This window comes from Capsella rubella, unplaced genomic scaffold (assembly GCF_000375325.1).
Source record: "Capsella rubella cultivar Monte Gargano unplaced genomic scaffold, Caprub1_0 scaffold_2, whole genome shotgun sequence".
In the NCBI taxonomy this organism is placed as follows: Eukaryota; Viridiplantae; Streptophyta; class Magnoliopsida; order Brassicales; family Brassicaceae; genus Capsella; species Capsella rubella.
The window spans coordinates 2,126,530-2,148,521 of record NW_006238922.1 but is presented as its reverse complement, the minus strand read 5'-3'; the positions used below and the strand labels follow the sequence as shown (position 1 = coordinate 2,148,521).

Below are 21,992 nucleotides of genomic sequence, written 5' to 3'. Positions count from 1 at the left end.
ATCTATCCATTTTCAAAAATATCCACGTTTAGATATGAAAAATTATAAAGTTTTATATGGTTTATAAGGTACTTCTATATAATAACTACTACTTGGAAATTTGATACAAATATTTTATAATGTTTTAAAAGGTTTTAAATCGTTTTTACAAGTTTTATAAAGTTTTTAAATGGTTTTGAAAGGGTTTTTAAGGTTTTTAAAAGGTATTTATAAGTTATTTTACGCTATTTATGAAAGATGTATAAAACTTTAAACATATATAAAGGTAATTTGTATCTATATTTATAAGTTTACACACATATTTGGATAAATTTCAACATTTATAGTGGTTTTTTTATAAATTTTGAAATAGGGGTATTTAAAAAAATTGGTATGCAAAAAGGGTATTTTTGATAAATAAAAAAGTAAAAAAAATCTATATTTAGAAAAAAAAAATGTGTGAACCTTATATATTTAGACACAAATTATCTTTCTATGTGTGTAAATTTTAAATACCATATAAATACCTTAAAAATTATTTAGAAAATATATAAAAACTTTGTAAACCTTATAAATACCTTATAAAAGTCTTATAAATACCGTTTAGAACTTTTTTAATACTTTATAAATATTTGTGTTGAGTCTCCCAATAGTACTGATGATCTAGATGTACCTTATAAACTATATAAAAGTTTACAATTTTTCATATTTGAAAAGGGATATTTTTTAAATGGATAGAAAATTGGTGTATTTTTAAAAAGGGGTATACCAAAAGGGGTATTTCTCAAAAATTCTCTTTCAACTATTAACCTAATTTTTGGTTTTGCGAGTTGTAGGTTTTACAATTATAAAGGTTATATGTTGAGTTTATAAATGTGCATTATAGTTTAGATTTTATAATTAAACGAGATTATTTATCGGTTTGGGTTTATTAAAGAGGAGTGAGATTTAGGTTTTACAATTAAACAAGGTTATTTCTCAGTTTGGGTTCATAAAGGAGAATTAGGATTTACAGTTTACAAATAAATTAGATTTTGAGTTTAACTAAATATATAATTTTATTCATGATTTTTATTTTATAATATATTATATTTGTTTAATTTTTAATTTATGTATGAATGTATTATGCCATTGAGCAAGTTCATTGTCAAAAACATAAGGGTGAATAAAAGATTTTTGAAACTTAAATTAAAGATAACAAAGTTCAATATAAATCGTAATATAGTAATTTTAAAATAATTTTGTAGTTTTTTATAATCGTATTTGAAAGATTTTTTAATGTTTTCCTCAACGATGCTATAATTTATTTTAGAATCTTTATGTTTATTTGTGTTGTTTGTATGAATTTATTTACAAATTACTATATTTGTATTTAACATCATATTTTAGATTGATGTTAATTTGAAAGAACTTTACCATCATATTAAATAATAATTAATTAATTTTCATAGTCTGAGAATGATTTTTTGAAAAACTGAAAGTTAATAAATAACAATTTTTACAAAATGGTATCATGTTTTAGAGGATAATTGCTAAATTATGATTTTTTAAAATATTTTAGCAATATTATGAGTAATGGTGAATAGCTCCCAAATAGCTCCCAAATGTTTTGGTGATTGTCAGTTTGACATTACTAGATTTTTATAATTAACGTTTAATAACGAATTTTAAGATATATATATACACGTTTATTTGATACTTCAAACCAAATAAAATCTCTTTCCAAATGAAATTAATTTTTCTTATTTCTTCAAAAAAAAAATTAGAAATTATTTTTTTTAAGTTATAATAAATATTAATTTTAATTTAATTTTAAATAAAGATAACCCGTCCATCGGACGGGTATAATACTAGTATATATATATATACTTCATTTGGTCAAGAAAACATTCTCTTATAATTATCACCAAAACTTGAGAAAATGGTATGCCAGATTAATTAAGAAGTAAGCAAATAGTTTGATAAAATTCTTTTACATGGAAACTCATTTCATAGATATATATAATCCACACATTTTTGAGGTATCAAGGACTTCTTTTGTTTTGTTTTGTTTAGCTATATATAGCTACAATAAGTGTTGAAAATGAAATTGCTATTAGTTTGATGATGAATGTGTTCATATTATAAATCAGAAAAATTAAATCAAAATGATTGCAGTGCATTGTTTTGTATGTTTTAATAAATGTTCAAGAAAATGGGGCTAGACTGCTAAAATAGCATATCCAACTTTGACCAAAAAAAATGATAAGTCAGCAGTTTTGGACGGCAGGAGTATATAGTGGCATTAACACGTTTTTAACCGTCATCACACACATTTTTTTTATTTAAATTAAAACTTTTTCCTGTCTTTCTCATTTCCAATTATTATACTAATTTAGAATATTTAACAATTAAAATTAAAAGTTGAAGAAATTGTAGAATATCAAGAGTGTCAAAATTGAGTTAAGGTTCATAGGTCAACTCAATTCAAACTAATGAACTTTAGGATTTTAATCTTTTTGATGCCTAATGGATTGATCATTGATGTACTAAACATCGATCAATAGGTTAAATGAGTTGTGATATAATAGGTTCATTATATAACGACTAACCCGTCCATTTCTTCATCATCATATCTAATATAATAATCGTTATCATCATACTACTATCATCATCATACATTTGTAATACATGATCATAAATACCTCTAAATTGTCTATGTTCCAATTTCAACAATTACATCCACCAGTCTTTACATGTTTCGTGCCCAACCCCCCCTTTTTAACTCAAGATTGTTGTCGAAAGATTGATTGAGATAGTACGACACAATTTTATTCAAAAAGCATACTGTATTTGGTCATGGGCAATTTGCAGTACTATGCAACCTGTTTATGTCTTTATGAAACAGAGCTTGAAGCAGCGAGGAAAATAACATCTGGCGAGACACATTCTCATAACTCAAAAGTCAAAACTATCATCAAAAAGATCTCTCTCTTTAAGCCCAAATTTCACACAAAGCCACAAAGAATACACACACACACAACAAACGTTCTATGAAGAAATTTGTTTTAGTCTACGGGAAGTTGATTATATATAAAATTAGGAATATGTATATGAATCTTTTGAATACCTGAAAAATTTTCATATCCCACGCGGGAAATTGTTGATTTGTCCTTCCTCCAATACATCTTTGCCATTAATCTTGTAACCTACTCTCATCCGCATCACAATGGGTTTCTGAAACGGTGAAGAACAGTGGTTATTCTGAGAGTTTGGCAGTCTCGGTTTCGCAGCAGATCGAGAGTTGTGCTAAATGTTCTATTAATTTGGTCAGGTGAGTAAGGGGAATGATACCTTTCCGTGTTGGCTGTTTGTAACTCTCATAGTTTGTTTGATGCTTCCATTGGCTGGAAGAGTGTTGCTGCTCGCGGGATCCAAGTGAAGTTGTAAAAACTGCAATACGTATGTGGGATTATAGAGAATTAGGTATATATACTATAATATCATCATCGTCAACAAAAATTTGAAACCAGATCTCGAAATCTTTTATAAGTCAGATCAAACTAAGAAGACATATCATATCATGGAAACTTAAACAGAAGAATTTTAAAGCAAAACAGTTCCAAGTTATGAACCTAAGTCTATAGCATGAATTTGTCATGGCCATGAAAATGTGGACCTTTTTTAGCCGACAGCCCAAATCCATGGGGGCTTTTTGGTTTGGAAGGACTGTCTAGTATAATCTATGAAGCGAAAGGCTTATAACACATACAAAAAAAAAAGAAGCAAGTTCGAGACCTGACCTTTGGAACTGCAGCCTGGAAAAGAAAATCTGTGTACACGTTAGGAGAAAGATTTGAAAAATTGGCCACAATATCTGTTGTTTGAGGGTTTTCTGATTGTTTTGTGAAGTTGAACTCAATCTTCAAGGAGCTGCTTTCAAATGCAACAATGGACGGATATGTTGGGCCCTTGTCCTCTGTGAAGGAAAGAGATGCTAATATCACATTTTAAAAACATAAAAATAGAGGGAAAATTGTGCAATACTTGCAATACTTAAGATCGTATCTTTACCGCTTGTTGGTGGGGTGGGACCAAATCCATCCAATAAATCCATCATCGAAGAAGACGCAGTGGGAGAAGTTGATGAAATTGTATCCAAGGAGGCTATTGGAGCATTGTTATCTTGCATAGATAACAAGTCTCCATTCGTCGAGCCATTTTGGACAGGGGCAGGAGTTCCGATTGACAGCAGATCCAAAAGAATATCTGCGCCAGCTTGAGATGGCTGCATACCTGAAACTGACAGACGCTGGGGTAAACAACAAGCTCAACGATTTAGAAAATATTATGCAACTTCACAACTTAACATCGCAAACTCTTTACAAAACGTAACATTATATACTAATCTTAACTACACAAAAATTTACAGTTTTCTTCAGGTTATAGACAGGCCATACTACAGCTGAAGCAAATAAGTTGAATAAACATGACCAGACAAAATTATCGGCTGAAGAAACATATATGAATTATGATCCAACTAAGACTCCAAGAAGATAATGATATACAGATAATTATCATTATCAGTTGTAATACCAGATTTTTGACCAGACAGATGCTATAAGTTATTTTTTTTTGTTTCAACTGGTGGAGTGGTATAGTATAAGTTTGGAAATCTAACCAGGTTGTGCTGAAGGCTGCATTAAATCACCACCAAGAAGATCTTGAAGAAAGTTGGCACCAGAGGAGGTCGGTGCAGGAGTATCATCAGAACCAAGGTCGAGTAGATCTACAAGAGGAGCTGTAGCAACACCGTTCGGGATACTAAGCGAAGATTTTCCAGACGTTGACACAGCTGCAGGTAAAGAACCAGCTCTCCTGCCACTAAATGTTGCCTCATCAAGGACCGGCATTCTTTCAACCAGGGAAGATCTGCATATATTTAGAACGATTGTTTGAATTTAGTAGATATTGATCCATGGAACCTTCTCATCCTAAATCAATGAGAACAGATATGTTCAGTATCATTGAAAGAATTACCTTATATTCTGATGCTTTTGAATAACTGAACTGAATTCCATAGATCTTTGTTGCAGTTCTAAGACAAAGCTACCTTTGTTCTGTCCTATAATACTTTTAACCCTCCTGTATGCATAAATAACAAGCTTATCACTGATGAGAAGTATCACTGACTAATTTTCATTGCGACCTAATTTATAAGGAAATTTACAGGGGTGTGAAAAGACTACATGCATGATTATACCCTCTCAACCAGAAACTCTAGAATCAACTGTGTAGACATAATAAAACTAGGTATGAGTTGGCATACTCTGAACAAGAAGGAAAACGAGATGAGATCTTTAACAGAGCAATGAGTGCCATTGCCTTAGTTGTGACATCAGATGTATGATGCTTAATAGCTGTCTCGATAACATCCACTGCATCTGATTCCGTCACCTGATTACAGAAGCTTGAGAAGTCAAATTAGTATCTATCCTTCTAATTTATACGATTGAATAATAATAAACCTTTAGCATGTAAACATGATAATTAAAAAAGTCCCAGGCAGAAAAGTTCAGCAATAAATCTATTTGACTGGGCAATCAAACCATTTTGTTTTTATCAACCAGAGAAATAGCCAGCGCAGAAAATCCACTAAACGTAGAGTTAATATTTTCTAGGGCGGAGAATCCCCAAGAAAATCAGTCAAGCACAAAAATATTAAAAGACAAAAAGAAAAAAAAATCAAGAAAGAGATCCCGTAACTGCACCTCCAGTATCAGTCACAACAATAAGGACTTTGTGCAGGATGATAGTACTCACCGTTATTGGATCTTCTAAGTCAAGCATTCCAGCATTGTTAACCAACAGATCAGCATATTCTCCTATGCACCATATTGCAACCCGCACAAGAGTTTCCTGCAGCAAACATCACAAATGATTCTCTTACTCCTAAGTTAGAAGATACTACAATTTAGGAAATACCTGACCAAAGAAAAATGTCATCAAACCTGTTCACAAGATGTATGTAATGCTCTGTACAAAGCCCTAACAGTGTACCCATGGAGATGAGGGGCATTTGTTATTACAACAATCAGCGCGTGCCATACATCCTCTTTCACATAAGTTCCAGCCTGCATGTCTCAAATGAATCAAGGTTAGAAGTCTCAAATTAAGATCTACTTATATTCATATGAAGTAAAAAGTTTGTTTTTAGTTAAGAAGCCTGCATGTCCATTGATACTGATAAGTGTCTGGAACAATGTAATCTCACAACCTGGGTTAGAAGTATACCTCAGATAGAACCTTTAGCATTTGATCAATGTACCAGATCTTCTCTGGAGCAAACCTAGTCAGAAAGGAAATACAATCAGGTCTGATGGACACCATTCATCCAAGCCAGCATTCTATAAACTTCAGCAATTACTTTTGATTTAGCTTGACTCACATCTTTCTTACAGATTAAAATGTTCAGTTACCATCAACCAGATAAATGAAATCCCAGTACATGCTGTCTGAAAGTCGTGCAACTTACTTTTCAACAATGGAGCATATTTTTGCAGTAAGATCTTCCTTAAAATCTTGTTCGCTCACTTCCAAATATTCTATAAGCTCCTTTGCTAGTGGCTCCACGTTATTCTCATTCACCAGAAGGTAAATAAGTTCAAGTGCCCTTTTCTGAATTGAAGCATCTGAATCCTAAACCAGAAGAGATCAAAGAACACTTTCTGTTTAATAGAGTTATCCCAGTCTACCTAAACAGAATTGGATGGTTACTTGTAAATCTTGATTCAGGGACTATACTAAAACACCAAGCAGGGAAGCATGTTATACATTGAACTGAATTCCGTATCCAGTATAAGCAATGGACTTAAATTCGTCTGGTAAGTCAATAAGATGCATTCAATGAAGAAAGTGTAACATCACATAAAATACCTTAACACACTCCAAGATTGTAGCTCTGTGTCTCTGAACCGCTTGAGAATCAACAGTTAAGGCTCTCATCAGCATGTTTAGTGCTACATATCTGAGAAAGCAAAGCTAAGTTTTATCTTTTTTGGAAGGTAGTCAATGGAGAGACAAGAAAGGCATCAGGTGAAGTGTGTTATCAACTGTCAGAGCATGTCAGGGTTGATTTAGTTTTATCTTTATCAAAGTTGCTTCTTCAAGCAGAAAAAGAATATATAATATATCGGAAACCTAGACATATACGAGTTAAACAATAGATTCTATAGGCATTATAGCAAACAAAATTCGAAGATAACTGATGATCAATAGTGAAATGTCAAGAGATAAGGCTACCAAAAAACTCAAATAATGGTGGTACTCGATGAAAACCTGATGTTATTATCTCGGTTAGACAAGAATTTTCCCAAGATATTGATGGCAAGAACTCGTAAGCCACCATTTTCTTCAATGCTCATTATCGTTTGAACGCATTCGTATAGGATAGCATTGCCTGCATTTTTGTTTGACTCGGTTTTAGAGGCCACCTAAGACATTGAAAATCAAGTTCGGAATCAAAAGAATTATCTGTGATTATGATCCTGACTGCTATAGATCAATTATTTTCTATAGAAAATGTAACAAAGATCCTTGTAGAAAACCCCATAAAGGTGAGAAAAAGGCTTCATTTGTTGTTTTTGTGGAATTATGTTATTAGTTTTGGAAAAAATCAGAAAGAGCAAAACATTATGAAAATAACAACGAGGAAGCTTTTGAAAAACAAATAAAAGACCAAAAAGATAGTGAAACATGAAAACCCAGGTCATTCAGGCCAGGATAAGCCTTGAGAAAATTTTCATGTCATTCAGTCCCTTGAGACAATTTTGACAGACTAAGTACAAACAAACCTGAGCAAGTATATCATTCATACAGTCACTGGCATCTGCATCACCTTGGCCCAATACACGCAACAGTTTGAGCAATCTGATGTGAAGAAATGGATCCGTAATTCCAGCAACATCATACTCTGGTGAATATGGACTGTTTGCAATATCTCTCAGGGTTTTAACCAATCCCTCTGTGCATTTCTGTCAATCAGATAAGGAAACCTCTAATTTTTCATCATGTCAAGAAGAACAAAGATTGAAAACACTCAAATTAGTTCAGTCATCTAAGCATAACTTCTGCAAGGGGTTTAGGAAAACCATGAATTCAAAGGAAAAAAAATGAGGATGCAGGGATCAGGGATGATATAGATTCCAGATAGAAGGATCATGAAACCATGAGACAGTAGGAGGCTAAGAGTTACAAAGAGAAGTCTAAGGAACCGATACAGAGCTACTTTTAGATTCTCCAAGAGAGAAGAAGAGTGCACACTGCACAGTACAACATACAAGGCATCCTAATTCTTCTAAGTATTAACCAAATAGATAGGATTTCAGCGAATTACCTTCCGGAAATATTCAAGGGCTTCGGAACTGACACTGCAGATCTCCGTGCAAAGGTGAACTCCCGTAATGAGAACACCATGATGCTTTTCTTTGAGTAAAGCAGCACCAGGGTTAATAAAGTTTTCAGAAAGATCCGGAACTTTTCTGATGATTCTTATGGCGCAAAGAGCTGCCTGAATAAAGACAAAAGTTGATGAATGAAAAGTTCATTATATTGTATTAGTCTATGGATACAAAAATAACAGAAATAAAGTGAAGACTCATGAAAAAAGATACATAGCTCTTAAATTACTGGCTTTATTTGGTTACTACATGCATGTCAACCTAGCTTCTAAAATTCTATTAGCTGGACGGGTACAATGATTCAATGAGAGTACAAGAAAATACTCACTTTCTTGCGTATATTTGGATCACGAAACTTAAGCAATCTTTCAACCTCAGGGGCGAGATCACGAGCCATTTCTGCTGAACAAATATTTCCTAAAGCACAGAGAGCAAGCCCCACAATATATTGGTTTGTGTGATTCAGATCTCTAGACGTGAGTCAAGGTTCTCACAAGGTGAATTTAAAAATTTGTAAGATGCCACCAGCAAAAAGTTAAATGCTACCAAGGAATCAAATTCAAAAATTTACACCAAAAAGGATACTGCTTCAGCGAGTTGGTGACCAACATTAGTACTTCTTGCCTTTCATCAAGAAGCAACATCAATCCTAGATAACCAATCCTCTTCTCTGGAAACCCAGGAGAAGCAATTAACTTCAGGCATTCCATCTGCCCAAAATGAGTGGGGTAACCAAGCATGTGAATGAACATAAGCTTTGCTAGATCCCGGTGTCTGTAGTCCTGGTCATTTTCATTAATAGAAGCACGAATAGCAGCACATTCTTTCCTTACAACAGCACGTTCCTCAGCAGCAGTTTTACTTGCACGTATAGCCCGAATCATGTCGCTGCAACATAAAATGTCAACAAATAATAAATGCATTTGTATATATACATATGGTCAATTCCTAAAGAATCGAAGCAGAGTAAAATCTTAACTCTTAAGTAAAATTTATTACTATAACACTAGCACAAACTACCTTGACAAAAGCTGAGAATTGTAACAACAACAGGTCCCAACAGATACAGAACACAAAGGGAGATATAATCATAGAAAAATGTGTCTAATTTACAGTCTTCTTGAAAATTTGTGGAAAAACAACCCTTTTTGCCGTCTAATTTACACATTCTTCACCATTCTTAAGTTTCACTCAATACCCTGTATTACTCTTTTATCATATTTATACATCTCCAGTACCAATTTCCAAGATTTTACTTGAATATAAAGCATACACTTATATAATCAAAACACTAGAATCAGTATGATCAAATGCCAAGAACATGCCTAATCTCACTTACAAAATACAAAAAGCTAAAAAAACACTGCATTCCAGAATCAACCAATACAATTTCCAATAAAACATCACTCTCCAAATCGAATTGCCGAGAATTAGAGATTCCCCAGTAAAAATCAAAGCTACATTACGGTTTCGAAACTCGAAAAACGCAACAATGTAGATTCCTAACCTGAGACGCGTGCCGGAAGAGAAAGGATTCATGATTGGTCGTATCAACGCCGGAGCGGTACACTTCCAAAGCTCAAAATCAGATCCGGGGGAAGATTTGCGGAAGAAAACGGATCAACAGATTTGACAAATCATAGATCTACGAAACTCAATTCCCAGATCTGAAGAGTTCTTTAGAATTCACTCTGATCTCTCTAACTCTCTTCTTCCACTGTCGATGAAAAGATGAACAACAAGAGAAAGAAAGAGAAAGAGAGAGAGAAGGGTATTTGTGTAATTTGCTTGTTCTTCACTAAAGGGAAACGGAAAATTACCAACGGAGTTGCGGATTCGAAACGGAACGGTTAACGGTAACAGATCAAGACTCGAAACCCTCTGATTGACTTAGAAGGTTTGTGTTTTCTTCTAGGGCAACAATATTGTTGTAGTAGTATAAATACGTGAGAAGGGGAGAGACCTAATACATCAAAACTAGGGTTTTAGAAAACAAATAAAAAAACAAAGTAGGTGGCCGCTACGTCGAAATCTCTCTGTTGTGAAGTCTTTGATTCATATATGTGAATTCACAACTGATAGATATCGACGTACTCATCTCTTTCTCTTATGTCTTAGCGTTACGTTGATGAAACTCATGTGGTTACATGTTTGTTGTTAGAGAGGAGCGTTGATCATATGGTTTCATTTGAGATGGGATCTGGGTTTCAGATACTTGTTTTGGTCGATTTATTAAGTTTGCCAATTTTTGAAGTATTTGAAACCCAAATCTCTATCTCGAATTGCACCCTTTATGAAAGAACACACAAATCATAGATCTATGATCATGTTGATACCTTACAATAATTTCATTTGTTTTTTTTCTTCAAAGTCCTTACATATAATTATATATGATGCCTCGGTCTATGCAAAAAGAAAACCAATCCAAGTTCATAGATGATCATTTTTTGGGTTTTGTTGGGTTAGATCTCTTTGCTTCGTGTTGTAAGATTTACTTGTAAAGAACATTGGATTTATTATTTTATTTTAACGATAATTGCTCTTCTGGTTTGATGAGAATTTGTAAAAACCAATCTATTGAATTATTTTAACTTCGTTTGAAATGGAGAGACCATATATGATTGCCCCTTATACAGTTGCGCTTAACACTAAAAATTCGATATATGACCACCAAAATCTTTAAAGTTTAAACATTGAAAACAAGAATGGTGAAGAGAGATTCGTCTTCCTTTAACACTAAATGTCTTTTTGGTATTCGCAAGCAAAAGCAAACAACAACGACAAGAGTATCATCTATGATCATCACTAGACGATACATATAAGAATTCTTGAATCAATAATAGCAAAGAAAAAAAGAAAAAAAAAAAAACTAGAAACGTACTAAAACTCAAAAGCCTCTCAGAGGTTTTGTTTTCGTTTTTTTTTTGTTTTTTGTTTTTTTGGAACATTTTTTTCTATATAATATATGATGACGACTACGTGAGAGAGAGACCCAAGACGAAGAAAAATAGGGTTAATAAAAAAAAAAACCCTAGTGGGTCGCTGCTAATAGAGGGGAATAAGAGGTGGAAGGTAGGGAAAAACATATAGTAAAGAAGAAAAGAGCTTTAGTAAGTTTCTCGACATGATTCCTACTGATCTGATCCATGAGATACTCTTGAGACTGCCTACTAAATCTCTGTTGGGAGGTTCCGTTGCGTCTCAAAGCTATGGTCATCCATCACCACTAGTCCATATTTCATCAGGTCGTTCGGGAGTCGGTCTTCAACACGGTTGTGTCTTTTAGTGTCCGTGAGAACATTGAACAAGTGTCGTATCTTCAACTCAATCCGCCAACATGAGCATCCGGACAGAACATCTAATCCACATGTACGGGAAAGTTATGTGATAGATGCTCACAAGTTATATCATTACCACAGGTCCGAATCAGTCAATGGCTTGATATGCTTGGGAGTTCCTTATGGGAATATTATAGTTTTGAATCCAACCATAAGACAACATGTTACCTTACCCCAAACTTCAGAAGGAGTACTTGTATATAACTTTTTAGGATATGATCCGGTCGAGGACAAGTATAAAGTCTTGCTCATCGCAGGCTGTAGATACGAAGATCCTCTTGTTTTCACATTAGGACCTCAAGAATCATGGAGAGTGTCTCGAAATAGCCTTAAACATATCGCTACCGGATTTAAAGTAAAAGGTATATGCATCAATGGGCATGTGTATTGTAAAGCAAGGATACTTTTGAGAGTCGATGATACTTTTAAAACGGAAGAATGCCTTATGAGCTTTGATGTGAGGTATGAAAAGTTCAACGTTATCAGAGAACCAGCTGATGATACACTTTGCGATTCTTTCTTCAACTACAGTAGTGGAAAAGTAGCATGGCTTTGCTACGACGTCTCTTGTATAAGGTTTTGGGTTCTCGAGGATAAAGAGAAACAAGAATGGTCGCCTAGAAAATTTCCTCTGCCTTTTCCAAGATTACATGACCCGATCTGGCTAGTTGTTTTGAGATTGAGAGGTATCACTCATGATACTTGTGAGTTTATTTATACTCGTACAACGCTTGAAGCAATTTATGTTTTGTACTATGATCCTAAGAGAAACCGTATAAGGAGGGTCAAATATGAAGGGGTTCAAGACGAAGAAAAAGACTTCTTGAAAAAGAACATTGAAGAATATATCCACTATTATCCCAATCACTGTGAGAGTCTCGTGTCTTTGGAGGACGTTCCTAGGCCCTAGCTTTAATTAAGTTGGATTGGCTGAGAGAATTTAAATAGGGCTGTGTTATGTATTCTATCAAGTAAAATTTCTCCAACAAATCTAAACTGATTATTCTTTCATGCTTTTTAGTTAGTATATATCTCTGTGATCATGTGTTGCTATAATCTTCTTCCCGGATTTTCAGCTGTCCAAGACTATATAATATCTGTGATCATATAAGAACACTCTTAACAAATCTTACCCTAAGAGCACTCTCAACTAACTCCGGAAACAAATTTTACGTGAACGACCGGTTCAATTGTCCATCAAAGCTAAGGAGATACTAGAATCTTCTGTTGCTTGAAGAAGAGGTAGTCGGGGACGCGGGAACCATGAACAAGTCTAGTTTTTCTCTGGTGTTGTTCTAGGAATCCAACCAAAGGGGAAGATTTGGTTACCATCTCTATTTTACTTGTAACATTGGCATATGTCTGTATTATTTTCATGCTGTAAAAACTGTATGACTCTAGTGTCATGGCTTTTATATAATTAAGTTTAAAAAAAAAAAAAATCTTACCCTAATATTAAATTAGTTTTTACAAACAAGAAAAAACAAAAGTCTGTGGCCGCTACGTCGAAATCTCTCTGTCTTTGATTCATATACTCTCATAGATGTGATTTCATAACTAATAGATATCGACGTACTCATCTATCTCTTCTGTCTTAGAGTTGGCTTGATGAAACTCATATGGTTTTGATCTGTTTGTTTTTAGAGAGAGCGTTGATCATATGGATTCATTTGAGAGATGAGATATGGGTGGCGGATACTTGAAATGTTTTTATCGATTTAAGTTTGCCTATTTTTTAAGTATTTCAATTCCCAAATCTCAATCTCAAATTATAGCCTTTATGATAGAACAAAACAAAAGATTTACCAATTAGTGTGACAATGAAGAAAAAAAAACCCTACTGTGTATGATTTTGTATTCATTTGTTTTTTTTTGTTTAGATATGATGCCTCTTGCAAAAAGAAAAACCAATATAAGATCAAGGATAATCTTTATTTTTTTTTTTTGGTTTTGTTGGGTTAGATCTCTTAGGCTAATTGTAAGATTCACGAAAGTAGCATTTTTTATTTTATTTTAATGCTAATTGCTTCTGGTTTGATGAGAATTTGTAATCCGTTTAATTGAAATGGAGAGAGCATATATGATCGCACCCTTAACACTAATTAAAACTCGTTATATGATCACCAAAACCGTGACACATTGAAAACAAAAATTGTGAAGAGAGCTTCTTTTTCCTTTGGCTTTACTCGTTATTAGATGTTCTATATCCAACCTATATAAAAAATGGCGTTACTTATATAAAAAAAAAAAATTAGATTCATTAAATCAACTACTAAAGGATGAGAACATAGAAGAATTCACAATTCGAAAATGCACCAACAACAGAATGCAGGACAATAATTCTTGATTCAATAATAACAAAAAAAAATAAAAATTGGGTTGTTATTGTTTGTATTTAAATAGAGTTTTAATAACTATAAATGTTACATAGAATTTGATTTTGTTTAATTCTATTAAGGTTTGATGTTATTAGTTTGTGATTTGTGATTTGTAAAAAGTCATTTAAAATCTTAATAAATATGGTGTTATTGGATTCACAATTTTATAAAGTCATAATATTTTGTTATGTGTTATTTAACTAAAAAAAGAATCTTGGATTGTTAATGAATTCAATTATTTGTAATAATTGGTTTATGATTGTATACACTTTTTCACAAAATAAATCTATACTATTAAAAGGGAGAGATTATTTGAAAGACTTTACAATATTATATAAAAACTAATCAACAAGATTATAGAAAACTCTCAAGCAATCCTCTAAAATCTTTTACTTATACACTTTCTAAGATTTTATCGAAGTCTTCAAACCTTTTATAAATTAGAATCTAAATCTGCTGATCTGAGATACTGATCATGATTCCTACTGATATGATCCATGAGATACTCTTGAGACTGCCTGCTAAATCTGCTGGGAGGTTCCGTTGCGTCTCAAAGCTATGGTCATCCATCATTACTCGTCCAGATTTCATCAGGTCGTTCGGGAGTCCGTCTTCCACACGGTTGTGTCTTTTAATATGTGCGAGAACATTAAACAAGTGTCGTATCTTCAACTCAATCCCCCAACATGAGCATCCGGACAGAACATACAATCCGCATGTGGAAAAATATGAGATATATGCTCCTAGGGTTTATCATTACCACGGGTCCGAAACAGTCCATGGCTTAACATACTTGGCAGATCCTTATGGGAATATTATAGTTTGGAATCCAACCATAAGACAACATGTTAAGCTACCCCGACCTTCAGAACGACTATTTGTATGTAACTTTTTAGGATATGATCCGGTCGAGGACAAGTATAAAGTCTTGTGCATCTCAATATGTAGATACCAAGATCCTCTTGTTTTCACATTGGGACCTCAAGAATCATGGAGAGTGGCCCAAAATAACCTTACACATAGCCCTTCACGCACATTTGGAGCAAGAGGTATATGCATCAACGGGCATGTCTATTATGAAGCGGAGATACAATATAGAGTCGGTGATACTTTTAAAACAGAAGATAACCTTATGAGCTTTGATGTGAGGTATGAAAAGTTCAACGTTATCATAAAACCAGCTAATGATAAACTTTGCGATTGTTTCTTCAACTACAGTGGAAAAGTAGCATGGCTTTGCTCGGACGTCTCTTGTATAAGGTTTTGGGTTCTCGAGGATAAAGAGAAACAAGAATGGTCACCTAGAAAATTTCCTCTACCTTTTCCAAGATTACGTGACCCGATCTGGCTAGTTGTTTTGAGATTGAGAGGTATCACTCATGATACTTGTGAGTTTATTTATACTTGTACAACGCTTGAAGCAATTTATGTTTTGTACTATGATCCTAAGAGAAACCGTATAAGGAGGGTCAAATATGAAGGGCTTCAAGAAGAAGAAGAAGACTTCTTGAAAAATAACATTGAAGAAAATATTCACTATTATCCCAATCACTGTGAGAGTCTCGTGTCTTTGAAGGACGTTCCTGGCTTTGAGCCTGATTGGTTGAGAATATAAATAGGGCTATTATGTATCCAATCAAGTAAAATTTCTCTAACTGATTCAAAATGACTATTCTTTCATGCATTTTAGTATTTCTGTGATCATGTTGCTATGATCTTCTCGAATTTTCATGTCCAAGACATTAACTTGATAGCGGATCTACCACAGTTACAATAACGTCCCAAGCTTCTAGCAGGCGAATTATGAAGTGGCAAATATAGTATGATGTGGCAAATTACTCATATATAGTATGTATGAACTTCCTTATCCACCACTTATTAGATTAACCAATTAAAATGAAGTAATTTACCACTTCATACTATATATAAAAATAAATCAAAATTAAAATCATTAAAACAAAATAGATTATGGAAACAAAATCTGTATAATATAACCACTCTTTTATAAACCTAAACCGAAATATATAATTTTGTTTAATTAAATAATCTAAACGCTAACCACTATTTATCAACCCAAACTTAATTACAAAATTTAAATCCCAACCACTATTTTGTCAACCCAAACCGAAATATAATTTCGTTTAATTACAAAATCTAAACCCTAACTACTATTTTGTCAACACAAACCGAAATATAATTTTGTTTAGTTACAAAATCTAAACACTAACCACTGTTTTGTCAACCCAAACCGAAATATAATTTCGTTTAATTACAAAATCTAAACCTTAACCACTATTTTGTTAACCCAAACCGAAATACAATTTTTTTATGTATAAAATTTAAACTCTAACCACTCTTTTATAAACCCAAACTGAAATATATATTTTTCTTAATAAAAATCCGACAGAATTTGTAACTTTAATTTTCTTTTTAAAATTTTAATTTGGATTTATTTTGATTGGCTATTAGAAAGGGGGTTAACAAGAGTGGTTCACCCCAAGTACTTTTCTAAGAAATGGGGAATTTTAAAAATACACTTTTCCAATACCACTTTTCAAAAATACAACTTTTCAAATATGACTACTACTAAGAGACTCAATCAAAAATTTATAAGATTTTCAAAAGCTTTTATAAGATTTTTTTTTGGGTGGAAAGGCTTTTATAAAATTTTTATATGGTTTAGTAGGTTCTTATAATGTTTTAAATGGTTTTTAAAAGGTTATTATACAGTATTTATAAATATATATAAAATTTTAAACACATATAAAGATGATTTGTATATACAAGCTTAAACATATTTTTTTGGATAAATTTTAAACTATCAAAAAGGTATTTCTCAAAAATTATCTTTAAAAAAAAAACCCTAGGTCTCGCCTATAACTAGACTAGAAGAAGTGGTGGAAGATAGGGAAAAAAGTATAGAATCTAAAGAAGAAAAGAGCTTTAGTAAGTTTCTCGACATGATTCCTACTGATCTGATCCATGAGATACTCTTGAGACTGCCTGCTAAATCTGCTGGGAGGTTCCGTTGCGTATCAAAGCTATGGTCATCCATCACCACTCGTCCAGATTTCATCAGCTCGTTCGGTAGTCGGTCTTCAACACAGTTGTGTCTTTTAGTCTGTGTAAGGACATCGAAAAAGTGTCGTATCTTCAACTCGATTCCCCAACATGACCATCCGGACAGAACATCTAATCCGCATGTACGGGAAAGTTATGAGATAGTAGCTCCCAAGTTTTATCATTACCACGGGTCCGAATCAGTCAATGGCTTGATATGCTTGGGAGCTTTTTCTGTAAATATTATAGTTTGGAATCCAACCATAAGACAACATGTTAAGCTACCCCAACCTTCAGAACGACTATTTGTATGTAACTTTTTAGGATATGATCCGGTCGAGGACAAGTATAAAGTCTTGTGCATCTCAATCTGTAGATACCAAGATCCTCTTGTTTTCACATTGGGACCTCGAGAAACATGGAGAGTGTGCGGAAATAGCCTTAAACATGTATCTACTGGCACATTGCGAGGAAAAAGTATATGCATCAATGGGCATGTGTATTATGAAGCAATTTTGAGAGTCGATGGTACTTTTAAAACGGAAGAATACCGTATGAGCTTTGATGTGAGGTATGAAGAGTTCAACATTATCAGAAAACCAGCTGAGGCTGCACTTTTGAAATTTTTCTTCAATTACAATGGAAAAGTAGCATGGCTTTGCTCCGACTTCTCTTATATAAGGTTTTGGGTTCTGGAGGATAAAGAGAAACAAGAATGGTCGCAAAGAAGATTTATTCGGCCTTTTCCAGGATTAGTTGACCCGAATGTTTACTTGAGACTAAGAGGTTTCACTCATGATACTTGTGAGTTTATTTATACTGAAACAACGTCTAAAGCAATTTATGTTTTGTACTATGATCCAAAGAGAAACCGTATAAGGAGGGTCAAATATGAAGGGGTTCAAGATGAAGAAGAAGACTTCTTGAAAAATAACATTGAAGAATATATCCACTATTATCCCAATCACTGTGAGAGTCTCGTGTCTTTGGAGTTTGGAGGACGTTCCTAGCTTTAAGTTGGATTGGTTGAAATTTTTTAATACGGCTGTTAAGTATCCTATCAAGTAAAATTTCTCCGACAGATTCAAAATGATTATTTTTTCATGGCTTTACTCTGTGATCATATTGCTTATATTCTTCTTCCTGGATTTTCATCTGTCTAGATCTACCACAGTTACAAGAGCGTCCCAAGCTTGCATGTCCATCCATAATTCGCGTGCTTGAAACTTGCTATGCTGTTGTTTGCATCTGATCTAGAGCTATGACCAGACATGATCTTTCAAGAAATCACGATCACGGGTTCTGAACATACCCTAACATTATTTTGATGTTTAGAAAAGCCTAATCAGAAACAAACTTGCTATGTTGTTTTGGGTTCGTCTGTTTGAGCATTTTCAAAACGTATATTTTCAGTTCGTGTGAGATGGATATCGATGATCACACACTTACTCTAAATTAAAAGTCGTTATATGATCAACGAACAGTATTACAATGAAACAAAAATGGTGAAGAGCTTCTTCCTTTGGCACTAATTGCTTAAAATATGTAACACAAAATTTCAACAATGTTATGGAATGATTCACAACTCACAAGTATTCCTTCTGATTGATTAGTCAATATCCATCTCCCCCAAAATCTGCTTAAGCTCCTTTGCCCTCGTCCTTGCTAACTCGACACAGCTCTACATAAAGCAAAACCCGCAAGGCAACTTTATAAGAACGTTGTAAACTAAGTAGTGGATTAACATAAGAGGAAGCTGAAAGTCTCACCTTGATGGCTGATGAAGAAGCGAGAACGGTTCCTCCTGATTTGTAGAAAGAAACCATATGATCCGAGGAATCTAAAACAACAGTCACAAGAGTGTCCATGATCGTTTCTTCTTCAGTTGTTGGATCTGCTAAGATATAGTTCTTGTGGAGTATGCAAGTTAAAGAGAAAGGGATGTTGTTAAGCGTAAGTTTTCTCTTCTCCTTGTTCACTGCTTTTTTCTCGATGATTGAAGCATTGTCTTGATCTTTTCCTCCAGTGATGGCAACTATTCTTCCATTGTCATTCAGAGCAACAACTGGAATTTGCACTGCAATATAAAGATCTCTTATGCATCAGAGGAAATATTTGACTTTGGTATGACTCAGTTAAAGTTATGTTTCGAGCTGCTTTTATACAGATATATAATGACATATGGCTTAATAAGTAAAGGTTGATCTAATGCTTACATTTCTTTGATAACTTAAAATTTCAAACTTTCAGTTCTAGCTTAGAAAATGGGTGTAGTCTAAGGAGTTCTAGAAGAGCTATGCAGCAAACTAATGGATAAGAATGAAGAAGAACTTACAATTTGAAAAGGCTGCAACAGCAGCAAGCAGAGCAGCATCGAAAAGAGCACCATCAGCATCCAGGCAATATATGTCCTATGAAAAAGTTTAGAGAGCAACAATGTTCATAAATAAAACTAACTTACAAAGAGATACTTCCCTAGAATCAATAGCTAGAAAACATGTAAGAAATCAATTGAGGTGCAAGCGGGATTTAAAACTAGCATGTACTCACCAGATAACCCATCCAAGCAGCTTTTCCACTAACAAGGCACAGTTCTTTAAGATCAATCATTCCAGAACTGTAACAAAGGGACACAATTTAGAAAGGGACGACATAGTATTTGCAGCCCAAGGAGAATGAGTAGAGAAAGATCCATCTGAAACACCTTAGAATAGTATCAGACAAACGCTTTGAAATCACGGGAGCAGCGTCAGCTGGTCTTCCAGGACGAACAGTTGGAGAACATATAGGAGGCATGTGGAACTCAAGAGCTACCAAAAGGAATCAGTCAATCAAAAACTGAAACACCAAAAACGAACAAAATCACATAGAACAAAATCAATAAACAACCTATGCTTCCTTCATCTGGTGAGTCTGCAGAAGGAGTCATAACTTCCATTCTAATAGCAGCAAGCATAGTCTATAAACAAGAAGAGAGAAAGAAAAAACAGAAACTATGTAAGAAACATAGGAACACAACAACATTGCCGACTAAGGCAGCCACTTACAGTGGAACCAATCTTGGCAAGAGCAGATCCATCAGCGGTTGAAACAAGTCCTATACACACACAAGAAAATACAATCAAGGTGACATTTTTCAAACAACTTAACTTTTGAACAAAGTAATTTACATATTATTACCAAGGTTAACAATGGTGTCTCTGGCTTTTCCAAGTGGTCTAGCATCAGGTCGGAGAGATTCAGAGAGATGACGCTCAAAGAAACGAAGAGGAAAGATTCGTCTGAAAGCATCAACTTCCATCTCTGTCGACAAGACTTGTGATGAATCTGGTAACCCCATGGCTATTGTCTGAAACAAAGAAGAGAATCATAAAACCAATATACAGAAGAAACATCATCGACCTTGGAAGGCAAAAAGGAAGCTTTTTTATTCTAACTCCACTGAAACTGAAACGCAAAAATTTGAGTATGTGGCTTACCTAGAACAAAAGAAAGAACTGAAATTGATACACGAAACTGTCGTAGCGAAAGAAATCAAAACAGGCAAGAGAGTGTAAGAAGTGTAAGAGCTCGCGGCGGCCGTAAGTAATGGGGATTTCGACGGAGACGGTGAACGGTGACGACGGCTAGGTTTATCTGAGATTTTTAACTAAAGCACTTCTTAATTCTAAAATGGGCCTAAAGAAAGCCCAATATTATTGCGAAGCCCAAATAAATAATTTGAGATAAACTACTATATTTGTTTCGTTTTTTTTTTTTTCTTGCAGTTGCGGATGACAAAGTGAATATCAAAATACATATTTTATTTTTCTCTCAATATTATATTATAAAGTTTCAATTACTTTTACTGATAAAAAACTACATGGATTATAAATAAAAACCGAATATTAAATGATAGAAATTACAGTTTCAGTCAATATATCAAACAATTGAAAATTGATGTGTCACAGATAAATCTTAACGAGACTATTTACCAAAAATATGAGATTATTTACCAATATAATAAATTTTATTAGCTTAAATAGGAAAATCCAGATTAAAAATCGTAAATCTTTATATAAAATTTAACATATATTATAAGAAAGAGAACTTGAAAAAATAGACAAAAATATCGTCATTAATTAGAAGTATGTTACAAGTTACAACTGAAGCCAGTATTAGTATCAATCATGCGATACGTGAGCTTGTTAATCGTCAACTTGCATCTTTCTGGTTCCCTCATCTCCCTCCTATAGGGGAATGTGGCCCAAGATAATTAAGGATGCTCGTGTTACTGATCCTACCAAAAATGGTCAATGGTTATATTGCCGAATGCAAAAAACTGAGGTAACTTAGGAGTTTGTTATATCTTTGTCTGCTAGCCCTCCACCTAGTTGTGATCATAGAAAAGATCAACACATGTGAACTCATGATCACCTGTTTTTTGAATGTAGTTTTCTCCTTTGGTGATTTGGTCTTTCCTCACAAGTAAGTTCATCTCAAACCCTCCTGACTCCTTTGGTGGCGTGAATCTAATTAAGCCAGATCCCTTCCTCCTACTCAATATGAGACTCCTGAATCTGTCCTCACCAAGCTCATCTTTTCAAGCGACTATTTATGCTATCTGGAAGAAACGCAACTCCCACATCTTCTCCTTGGATTCAAGTACAGTTCCAGCCAACCGCGAAACAATTGACCATTCTCTCCAAGATCGCCTGCTCTCGTTCCCTTCCATCCTCTTTTCTTGCTACATATTTTGGTTGTGTAAACTTTGTTTAACTTTTTCTGTCTATCTTCTTTCCTCTTCGGTTATTTAATAA

The 21,992-nt window shown here is 33.9% G+C and overlaps 4 protein-coding genes across 5 annotated transcripts; 2 read left to right on the top strand and 2 right to left on the bottom strand.

Moving 5' to 3' along the window:
* Nucleotides 1-2,825: 2,825 nt before the first annotated feature.
* Nucleotides 2,826-10,134, bottom strand: LOC17895611 (AP-1 complex subunit gamma-2). Of its 2 annotated transcripts, none has more exons than XM_006300329.2 (18): nt 9,925-10,134; nt 9,003-9,305; nt 8,746-8,887; nt 8,354-8,527; nt 7,812-7,991; nt 7,297-7,451; nt 6,895-6,985; nt 6,494-6,657; nt 6,253-6,307; nt 5,970-6,092; nt 5,782-5,877; nt 5,288-5,415; nt 4,999-5,103; nt 4,640-4,890; nt 4,033-4,260; nt 3,762-3,937; nt 3,313-3,411; nt 2,826-3,195 (listed from the first exon to the last, which is right to left on the bottom strand). In XM_006300329.2, the coding sequence occupies exons 1-18, from the start codon at nt 9,954-9,956 to the stop codon at nt 3,100-3,102; spliced, it is 2,598 nt and encodes an 865-aa protein (XP_006300391.1). In that variant the 5' UTR covers nt 9,957-10,134; the 3' UTR covers nt 2,826-3,099. The 2 variants fall into 2 exon arrangements, with proteins under 2 accessions (XP_006300391.1, XP_023643387.1); XM_023787619.1 differs by having other exon boundaries at nt 4,033-4,254.
* A 4,395-nt stretch (nt 10,135-14,529) lies between these two features.
* On the top strand, nt 14,530-15,923 carry LOC17895237 (putative F-box protein At4g21240). The gene is made up of 2 exons (XM_006301373.2): nt 14,530-15,773; nt 15,873-15,923. Exon 1 carries the CDS (start codon nt 14,609-14,611, stop codon nt 15,746-15,748), a length of 1,140 nt encoding a protein of 379 aa, XP_006301435.1. The 5' UTR covers nt 14,530-14,608; the 3' UTR covers nt 15,749-15,773; nt 15,873-15,923.
* A 106-nt stretch (nt 15,924-16,029) lies between these two features.
* LOC17896211 (putative F-box protein At4g21240) lies at nt 16,030-18,203 on the top strand. The gene is made up of 2 exons (XM_006300274.2): nt 16,030-16,034; nt 17,018-18,203. Exons 1-2 carry the CDS (start codon nt 16,030-16,032, stop codon nt 18,201-18,203), a joined length of 1,191 nt encoding a protein of 396 aa, XP_006300336.2.
* A 441-nt stretch (nt 18,204-18,644) lies between these two features.
* Nucleotides 18,645-20,781, bottom strand: LOC17895834 (exosome complex component RRP43). Its single transcript, XM_006302545.2, has 9 exons — nt 20,673-20,781; nt 20,374-20,542; nt 20,241-20,290; nt 20,083-20,152; nt 19,898-20,003; nt 19,744-19,810; nt 19,529-19,604; nt 18,963-19,270; nt 18,645-18,874 (listed from the first exon to the last, which is right to left on the bottom strand). The coding sequence occupies exons 2-9, from the start codon at nt 20,531-20,533 to the stop codon at nt 18,803-18,805; spliced, it is 909 nt and encodes a 302-aa protein (XP_006302607.1). The 5' UTR covers nt 20,534-20,542; nt 20,673-20,781; the 3' UTR covers nt 18,645-18,802.
* Nucleotides 20,782-21,992: the final 1,211 nt, after the last annotated feature.